The sequence below is a fragment of the Corvus brachyrhynchos genome, unplaced genomic scaffold (genome assembly GCF_000691975.1).
Source record: "Corvus brachyrhynchos isolate BGI_N302 unplaced genomic scaffold, ASM69197v1 scaffold266, whole genome shotgun sequence".
In the NCBI taxonomy this organism is placed as follows: Eukaryota; Metazoa; Chordata; class Aves; order Passeriformes; family Corvidae; genus Corvus; species Corvus brachyrhynchos.
Window position 1 is genome coordinate 759,948 of NW_008238633.1, and position 10,581 is coordinate 770,528.

The 10,581-nt window shown below is 41.3% G+C and overlaps 1 protein-coding gene across 1 annotated transcript in view; it reads left to right on the forward strand.

Moving 5' to 3' along the window:
• The first annotated feature begins 2,558 nt into the window (after positions 1 to 2,558).
• PTPDC1 (protein tyrosine phosphatase domain containing 1) overlaps positions 2,559 to 10,581 on the forward strand; it is a 16,152-nt gene continuing 8,129 nt past the window's right edge. The window contains 5 exon segments of the mRNA XM_008636059.2: positions 2,559 to 5,639; positions 7,764 to 8,198; positions 9,527 to 9,682; positions 9,685 to 10,020; positions 10,537 to 10,579. Coding sequence (XP_008634281.2) covers positions 8,174 to 8,198; positions 9,527 to 9,682; positions 9,685 to 10,020; positions 10,537 to 10,579 — 560 coding nt within the window. The 5' untranslated portion in view covers positions 2,559 to 5,639; positions 7,764 to 8,173.

Here is a 10,581-nt window from a genome sequence, read left to right on the forward strand (position 1 = left end):
AATTATTTCAGCCTGTTGGTTAATTCTCCCAAAAGTCACCCTCAGTTATCACAAAGCCTTGTCTTGACTAAAATACAGTGACATGGCCTGTTAGAACAAGCACGTCTGGCAGGGGTGCCTGGAATTAGCTAAACTCTGCAAAGCACTAGCAGAAATCAGTTCCTCAGCTGAATAAAGTGTCATTAATAGTGAGGAGTACAAATGTGGGAACAGATACAAGGGGCAGCCAGCAGAGCTCTGACACCTACAAGTGGATTCAGCAGAGCATTGTAATACCTTACCTGTCCCTCCAGGAATTAGCACCCCTCTGGAATCAGATAGGTGAACAGCGTTATATTATCCACATGGAAATAAAACTTAGGTATGTCAGTGACAGCTTCTCAAATGTGAACGTTCAGAACTTCCCCCAAAGAGTATGGTTATATTAAGAATTTAATTAATATTTATTAGTTTTCTGAAGCTGCTCTTTGTTCTTTAGTCAACTAAAATCATGCCAGCTTCCTCCAGTTCCTCCTACAAAATGTTTTGCCAGATGCTCCATTTGTTAACACATTTTTGTGTGCTGACACTTGGAAAATACATGTGTCCCTTTACTCATAATTTGCAGATTCAGATTCCTAGAGCCACTTCTGTAGTGACTGAACAATATGAAACCAAGGAGTGCTGCTGTGGGGCTGTTCCTTGTGTGAATTGACCCAGGCAGGTAACCAAGGGCAACCATCAGACCACAGCTGAAATGCAAAGAGTGGATTTATTTCATTGTATAATATATATTTCATTATAGCTGACCTCTGATTCTTTCTACCCTGCATTTCCAGTACAGATTCCCGCTGAAGGTCTGTAATTCCCAGGAAGTCAGCACTGTTCTGCTGGGCCTCTGTCGGGGTCTGCTCTCACCAGCACCCGAGTGAGTGAGACAGTGTGCCAGCCTCCCTGGCCCTGAGCAGGGCTGCTGGAGCAGTGGCACTGGACACCAGCTCTTGGCACCCAGGGAACCCACATGGATCAATTTTTGGAGGTTTTAAGCCCCCCAGTTGCAGCTGCAGACTGGGGAAGCTGTGGGTGCTTGGCCCCTTTGGAGTTGACACTTCTACCAACACACCAAAGAAAGGTGTGCAAAGGAGGATTTGAGGCTCCTCAATCTTTTCAGACTTTTTAGTAGCCAAGGTATCTTAGTGGCTTTTCCCAAATTGTGTACAAATCTTTTGAAGTCACAATTTCTTCCCCCCCCCAAACTTAGAATCACAGAACAGTTTGGGTTGGAAGAGACCTTAAGGTTCATCCCATTCCACCCCCTGCCATGGAGAGGGACACCTTCCACTCTCCCAGTTTGCTCCAAGCCCCGCCCAACCTGGCCCGGGACACTGCCATGGATGGGGCAGCCACAGCTGCTCTGGGCAAACTCCATACCTGTATAGAAAAGTGATGTTTGTTTACTGAAATGGCTGGATACACTTCAGTTCGTGCATGTGATTTTCTTGTATACTAAGAAGCTCTATGTGTAATTTTAAGGATACTTTGTTTCTAAATAATTGGGAGGTATTTTTAATCAATCCCTAGCTTCATTAATGGTAGGGACTTTTTAACAAAACATGCAGGGAAGTGATGGGAATAAATGAAAGCTCTTTTTTTTGTCAGTGCTTGAACTTGATTTGGAGATAAGATCTATTTTAAAAATAGAATAAGATATTCTATCCTATTTTATTTACATTTTTTACTTATCTAGTATTTACTTAAATCAACAAAATCTTTGTTTTTTTCGTTGATTACAGTTGATTATATTTTACTTATATATATACTTATATTTGCCTACTATAATATCTTATATTTACCTACCTATAATATATTTACCTACTTTTTTTTTTAGGTTTTGAGATATTACTTTAAATGCAGTTAATTTATACTTGCTGAAAATACTTCAGTGACATTCTGTGCTTTTACCGGGTGAGAAAAAATATTTTGTGCAGATAACAATGATATGTCCAGATAACAATTGAACATTTCTATCTAATTCTCTTTTCATGGCATTTCAAAATCAATGTATCAGTTTAACTGTTATTAATCTCACTTCACAAAATTATCTCTATAGCTCTGTGTTTACTTGTGTGATGCATGTAGACACACACAAATAAATATGTATTTACTCGTTAATAACAGGAAATGAGGTGAACAGGATGAGCAGAGCTGGAAGATTCAGTTATTAAAACATGAGGCTGCTGTGGCCTGTTTGCCTCAATCCCTTCAAAGGCCGGGCAGACGCAGAAAGCAGTTTAGGGATGATTATCTGCATAGTCCCCGAGGCACTCCCCGCACAGCCTTAGGTTAAGAAAAGATCGTTGCTGGCTCCTCCCAGATTACCATCCCCGATCGGATTAGCCACAGGAAACACCATGGGAATTCATTCAGCTTCTCCTCTGTAAAACGTGACTCCCCTACAACGTGTTTCTTGTGGCTGATACTGCAACAATGAAGGGATCAGCTCTCACTCATTCTTTTTGCAGGGTAACAGGTAAGGTGTTGCACTGAAATTATTAAAACTATTAAAACTCATGTAAATTTACTATGGTGTTGACTGTATTAGATTTAAAAAGAATTCCTCTAACTTGCAGAGATAATTTTTAAACTTGCACTTCTGAGTGCTGTCAGAATGCTGACAGTTACTGACAATATTTCATTCTTCTGCCTGTAGTCAGTGTTACGAGTCTGAGAGTCTCTTGGTAAGCATGATATTCATGATCAAGGGTCTCGGAGTCACCATTTTTGTTTGTAGAACAGCTAATATATTCACTTTATGCCATCTCCTTGATAAGTCTCTCTAGTAATTACTGCCTGCCAGCCTGTTCAAGGTAGTTTAAAATAACTTCTGTTAACTCTTGGGTTAGCACTACCACAGGAAGAGGTGATTTAAATAACGACTCAAGTCAATTGAGAGACATGTCCATCAGTTTAGCTTGCAGTTTCTTGCTATTTATGTCAAAAAATCTATGAATAGCAAACACTGAATCACCAAGCCAACACCTACATAACTTTTTAATGAATTACGTTCTCTTGTCTCTTTTGTACATGAAAGCAGTTAGAGTCCTCTGTAAATACCAAACTTGATGATTAAATGACATTCACCTTTTGCTAAGACATGTGGGGAATATTTTTTTCCCAAAGAGGGTAAAACACATGTAGAAATAACAAATCGTTCTGGTTATGGTTCCAGTGAAATCCCTGGAGTTTTACAGCAGCTGTAGTATCATTCTGCTGTGTAAATACTGTATAACTAAACTATATGAAAATTTGTTAAAATTTTTACCTAGTTTTCTCTCTGTCCTTCATCCATGTGTTCATTTGCTTTTCCAATATTTTGGCGTTTGCTTACAGGTAGTAAACATTTCATATTTCAAATAATTGAGCTTTTTAACACAGCTCAGGAATTGAGGTGTGTGCCTACTGAAATGTGTGCTCCATGCTAAAACTGCTTTCCAGACTATGGTTAAAGTGTAGCTTAAGCATTCATGAAATACCTGTTACCAGTGAGCTTTTTCACTGATACAGGCATTAGAACAACAACCTTTGCATCTTGTTTCATTAATCATAATAATGAAGTTTAGCAAAAACCCCCAGTTATCATAATTTTTTACAAACCTTTAGAAATGCTTTGTTATTCCTGGCAATGTTAAAATTAGATAGTCTGGGGTAATTTAAAACACAGTTTCATTTACCAGTGCTTCCTGTACCTGTGACTATGTCTCAGCCAATTTAGAAGATTCTTTGCTAGAAACTCTCATGATCTGCCAATCTTAAAGCATCAGATTCAAAGCCTGAATTGAGAGACAAAGTTATAATTTAGTAGCTCTTAACCACTTCATTAAATATAACCAGTCCTCTCTACACTATCCTATTTTTACTTAGTCTTAATCATCTAAGTTATCTTTAGTTAGATAAACTGCACTAAAAAATTAGTGCAGTTTACTGGATTTTGCATTTTGGCAGTGAAACTTTATCCCGTGTGATGTTATATTTAGACATTCTGTTGATTTCTGTGGGACTGCTCACAAAAGCAAAGCTTCGTAGAATTAGGCCACAGGAAATTTGAGAGGTGTTACCCAGTGCTTAGGTACCAAGCTGCCCTGGCCCCTACCTGCAGTGAATTGACTACGTTCCTTTAAAATTTTGGCTGCTTGGTAGTTAGTTACACGTGACTGCAACAGGGAGAGAACAAATTCACTTTAGAAGACAAGAAAACAGTAAAAATAACCTCAAAATTTCATGTGACAGGCCTAAGCATCAGCATTTGCCTCTATTGTATGAATATATTTGAGGTTTAAAATAATTTTTCCCATCTACTGATATTTTAAAATGGAGAACTAAAATTTTTTCATGTTAATACATACATACACATCTTTTTAAGTGTATGGTCTTCTGGGGCATTCTTCTTTAGCAAAGCCACACGAATTAAAGATTTGGGCCCTCGCTGTCAGTGGAGAGGTGCACAGGGGCGTAGCCTTACAATGGGATTACTGTCCGTGCTGGCAGCTACACTGCCCTAACTGGAATCCTTCCAGCTGGGAATGCAAGCCCTTCTCTCTGTCTGAAAACGTGTTCTGAACTAAAAGATAGTAATTGCATTCATTAAATAACCATCCTAATTGCTGAGATAGAGCAAGACCAGCATCTTCTTGTCTCCTCGCTTTTTGGCTGTATAGTTGTTTTCTGGCTGCTGCAATATTGGACATTGCTCCTTTCATTTCAGTCTGGAGCAAAAATTCAGCCCAGTCACTGGAAGCCACTGGTTTCCAGATCCCAAAATACCAGAAAGGAATCTTTTTTTGTGACAAGGCAGAGTTGTTAATTTGCTGGCTCCTGAGAGCCAGTGAGGAGTACTGCCTGTGGAAGGCAGCCTTTGGAAGGAGCATGGAACCTGCTCCTTGGGATCCCTGATGTCCCTGATGTCCCGCTGCCTGCGTGGCACTCTACTGCTCCACCTGCGACCTTACAAAGAGAAGTGCCTTTATTCCAGAGGGAATGGCCGTGGGCAAGAGGCTTCACTGCTTAGGAGAAGGTGGCTGCCGGGAGCGAGCTCACCCCCAGCGGCACGAGGTGCCCACACTGCTTCCTCTGCAGGAAAGCCACCCCTGCATGTGTGAAGCAGCGAGTGGGACTCGGCAGCTGTCGTGTTACCAAATGCAATACGTGAATCGAGTGCAACAGGAAACAAAAATCCCTTCTGGTAGGAATTGTTCAGCTCAAAAGCGGGGGGAAAGAAAAGGCGACTCAAAACTGCCTACAGACATCAAACCACGGATCAAACCCACGCCTGGAGGCACCTCCTGAGATACCCCGAGCGCTTGGCATCAGGATTCCAGGAGGTTCCTTGGGCAGTGTGGTCCTGCTCTTCCCTCCTGCCGGCCGACAGCACAGCCACATTTCCCGGTGTTTGGTGTCAGGAGCCGGGCTGTTCCCGCTCGCTGGATGGCAGCGCTGCCTGTGCTGGAACAGCGATGGAACCTCACCGCAGGGAGACACCGCTCCTCTCCTCTCGCTCGGGGAGCCGGGATTAAAGGGCGGCCTCTCTGCTGTCATGGCAATAGGAATGCACGGCTGAGATAAAGCAGCAGAGCTGATTAAGGCGATATGGTGATTGCCACAAGGTACGTGACTCGGATCCCCCAGGCAGCTCACGGGCACCGTGACCTGGAATAACGCTCCGGGCTGTGCCTTCCGCAGCCACCGAGCGTTCACGGGATGAGCAAAATGCTGAAGAATGTCTTTAAAATGTGAATATCTGGTACAGAGATAATGCAGGAGAGAGCTGTTGCTTTTACCTAAGCACTATTTTTACTTCTACACCCTTTTTATCGGTGCAGAAACATAATGCCCCTCTCTAGGAACATCAGCACTGAGCTGTGCCAAATTACCGCATTACATCTGTTTGAGGGAGTGCAATTTAACAGCTGTCAGTCAAGTTTAGCAAACTGAAAGGCACAGACAAAATATTCAAGTCAGTTGGGCAGCGCAGGAATTATGGATTTGGTGTATAAATGAAATAAAATTGGTTAGACAAGAAAGAAACACATAGCTCACCTCTGCCACTTAGAAGAATCTTGCTAGTATTTTGTAATACTCTAGGTATATTGTCTTCTGCACTAACCTCCATCTCATCCCTTTCCAGTTAAGAGTTCTTATCAGCCTGATTCCTGAGTAAAAAAAAGGAAAATAATTTTAGATGATAGAAATATCCCTGATATTTTTTCTCTTTTTTTTTTTTTTTCTTTTTTAATCTCTTGAGTCCAAGGAGATAGGAAAACTAAATAGTCATTGTGGTGGTGATTCTGCTGTCCATGTGATGAGATATCTTTTTCAAATGTTATCTGGACAAGCTATTAAGAATTTTGGAGAAATTTCTGAGAAATAGAAACCAACAATTTTTGTTAATCCAGCACTATTAACTCTAAAAAAGAAATTCTGGGGATAAAATCAAGTTATTTATTTAGGTACAAAGTTTCCTCTGATAATGGAAGCCATCACTTACTGATTTCAAAGCCCATTGAAGAAAAAATAGAGGTTTTGAAGCTTCTCCAAATAGAATGCAATTATATGAAGGTACTTTATTAAAAGATTGACTTTTCAGAATACAGAGTCAGATGGTCAAGTAGCTGAGTAGAAAACACTCCAGATACTCTTTTAATCTTTATCTAGAGTATTCTTAATTCATATTCTTCTTAATGTACTTACATTAGAAATACATTTCTGAGCATCTCTGAAGTTTCAGAAGGCTCTCTGTCTTTCACTGACAAATGTAATTCTCATCCCTTTGAGAGGACTGGTGCAGCACTATGAAAGGGTTCTTAATGGGGATCTGTGATCTGTTCCCACCATTAGGCATCTTGAAAAGAACAGAGCTGTACTGGGTGACTTTGTGGAATAAAGTCCATTAGCATTGTTGGAAGAATAATTTATTCAAATATGTGGTAGATAATGTAATATCTGAATGAATAAAGTTTGTTTAAATACTTACTACAAAAATAATTATGCAGAATTAGAGATAAAAGCTGGACAATGAACAGCAAACAGTTAGCACCACACAGGCCTGTTGTATCACCTAATCCCTACAAGACTCTTCTATTTTTTAATGTATTTTTTTAGCAAACTGTCTTTTAAAACCCTATTTATGCTGCTGAATCCTAATACTGGTTTTGTAGATTTGGGAACCCAAGGTTTGTCTATTTAGCAAAGTTTCTATAGTTAACGATACAGCAGATGTACTTAGTTTGGTACAAAAAACCTTTTTTTTTGTTATGCTTGCAGCTATTTTCCTATAGAGATAAGAGAAACAGAATGGTGATCTTATACTGAGTAAGAATTTCCACTCAAGAGCCATGTAAAGAGTTTATTTAACCATCACAGTGACTGATTATTGTGTCCATATTTACAGCTTCCCTTTATCTTTCTGTCAGATAGAAGGTCTTCAGAGCAGGACCTACCTTGTATTAGCAATAACATTAAAGAAATCTGTCTTCTGCTTAGAGACACTCCTGGGTTCAGTTTCCTTGTTAGAGAAGTATCATCACAGATGTGATTTCAAACCCCAGGAGTGGAGGGAAGAGAGCAGACAGGGCACGTGGATTGTAGACAATCTGTTTTACTAAGTACCAGCCCATGCCTGACTGCCCAAATCTTGAATGACTCCATCACCAGGTGCCAGATACTTGGCTTTATTTTGCATTTTTTGAGCTTCTGTTGTAGATTCAGTGAATATTTTATTGTTTCAACAGGTACTGCAATGGCTGCAGGAGTTTTGCTGCAAAATGAACTACCATACTCCTCGCTGATAGAGAGCAGTGTGTATTTGGCAAATATGAATTCAGGTAAGAATTTGTCTCTGATGTGCATTCACAATAAATGCTTAGACCAATTCTGGAAAAAAATCCACAGAAAATTTAAAAAACCCTCAGAAATATTATCCATGTTTATAAACTTAAATGTCTACAACAAAACCAAACTGCATTATTTCATCAACATGTTGTGGTGATAATAGGTTGATCTTTTCTGTAATTTTCATTTTGTCAGATCTCGTGATGGAAGAAACGATGCCATTTTTGTGTTGAGAAACTGCCTAGCTCTCTGAAAATACAAACCTGCCTTCAACAAAACTCCCCTTTCTAATTATTTAAACTTTTACAGGATGCAATTCTTTCTTACCGTTTTGGGTGAGTGCTTGTTTGCAAACCTGCTAGGTTCAGTAGGAAAATAATGATGTGCAGCATTTTATTTTCCTCATTTCTGGCTCCATTATCATTTGATATATACTGAAAAGAAGTTTCTGGGAAGAGAAAGAGAAAAATAATTAAATATCAGAAAGGAATATAGTTAATTAGAAAATATTTTTCACATTTCTTGGATACAGGTAGCACTTGAAATAGCCTTTTTCATCTCCTTTCTCTTCCACCCAATGCCCAAAATAAAAGCATATTTACATGTTTCCTCACCTGTTGATATTACTTGTTTCATCAATGATTCACTGATGAATGAAGAGTCAAGGTTTTGAACATTTTCCTTTCCTCACACGATACCGCTGCTGATGTTTCAGGCCTGGTACCCACTGCAAATGTTGCCACGTCTCTGTAAGAGCTGGGGAGCAGCAGTCAAAGTTCAGGCCCTCAAGTGCTGTCACTGTCTAGAAGCAGCAGATTTTTGCCTGGTGAATTTGTCCCAGAAGAAGACAGGGAGCTTCCTCTTATGCAAATTCCTCTGTACAAGTTTTGTAGTACAAGAAGAAACACAGAACTGACAATACTTTGTATTTTAGGAAAATGAAATGGGATTAATTTGTTTATTGACGAAGTTAAAGTGGATTTTCTTGATCTCCCCAGCCTTCCTCTTTCCATACAGTCTAATGTAGAGATACTGGGATGACCGAGGCTTTTTACATCAATATAATCCATTCTTCACACAGTTGCTTTTCTGAGTGCTGCAATCTTCCTGGCCACCTCATTCTCCTGCTTAGCACACTGGAAGCAAAGTGGGAGGCAATTTGCCACCTCATACCTACCTTCAGAAGCCTGAAGCACTCAGCTGACACACCTTCTCCTCCACATGAGCTGCCTTCTCTCAGGCTGCAGGGTTAACAGCTTTGCTCCATAAAAAAGCTGTGCCCTGAAAAAAAAAAATCAGCCTTTTGTTTGGAATAACAAATTGTGTTTTGTTAGAAGATGTGAATGGTCCAGGCAAACAGTCTACAATTCATCATGTAATGAAGCATTTCCGCAGGAACACACTAATCCCAATCATTACGCAGCTAATGATGCATTTTGGAGCAGCGAAGTGGAGGAGGAGAGGTGGTTGTGGAATGAAGAACCAAGAGGTGGGGGAGTATAATGTACTTCCTTACAGATCTCTCAGGAGGCAGAGCGTCCAGCTACATTTTGATTGTTCTGTTGAATCGAGTATTTTGTGTCTTAGTGAGTTCTGAATGCCTGTTATTGAGCAGGAACTAAATACTCCCATTGTTTATGAAAAATATTTTGGTTGTTCCCAGCGCGTTTTGAAAATTACCTACTTGAAATGCAACTATTTTCATCAAGCGGCGGAACAGTTTGTCCCAAGCAGACGCAATCCCTGTGGAAGGGAGCAGCCCGGGGCTGGCTGAGAGCAGCGCCTGCATCCTCCGTTACCATGGCGACAGCTCAGCCCGGGGGACCAGCTGCCGGAGCGCTCTCGGGGATGCTCCGCTCCCCGCAACTTCAGCGCTGAGCAACTTCCCCTCCGCTCAGAGCGCCGCGGGCAGCGGCGCCGGGCGGAGCTGGGTCCGGACAGCCATGCAGCCTTCCCCCCGCAGGCGCTCGGCCGTCAGCATCTTTAGCCATTTCTTCCAGGGGCGGAGGCATTCCTCCTCCGATCCCCTTCTCCGCCTGAGCCAGCGGCGCCGCAGCTCCGTGGTGGAGCTGCTCTCCTCGTCCACGCACCGGGTCATGGTGGCTCTGTCGTCGCTCAGCCCCGAGGAGCTGGATGCAACTTTTCCTGAAAAAAAAAGTAAAGTACTTTTCATTGAGACTGTTGGCAGTTCTGGGTATTTTCTCGGTATTACTATACTTTTGTTCTGTTAGCTGTATTTTTTATGTGTGGATAAAATAGTGGGGTTTAATTTTCTTCCTGTATTTTGTATTCTACATTTTGTTCATTGTTTTCTTATTCAAATGTCAATACATGCTTTTTACTCTAACAGCTCAGTTACAAACAACAGGTAGAACAGAGCACACATTCATGTATACACCAAGGATATGGTTAACTGTTTTGGATTTCAGGTTGAAGAGGACTGTGACTTTTTGCAGCTGCATGGGATGTCACCCACGTCTAACTTCATCATAAAAAATAACTGGCAGTAGTGCAAACAATTTTTCCCCCTCGGAATCCTTACTTGAACAATGAGCCTGAAATGCATATTGCATGTATTTGCGGTGTTCGCAGTTCCCCATGAGGCTGAACCGGCACTGTTCAGGTGGAGGGGCTGTAGGGAGCTCCCTCGCTAACGTGGCTCTTGTGTCGCAGGGAGCTCCAGGCGCCCCACGGCCAAGTACACGAAGGTGGGGGAGC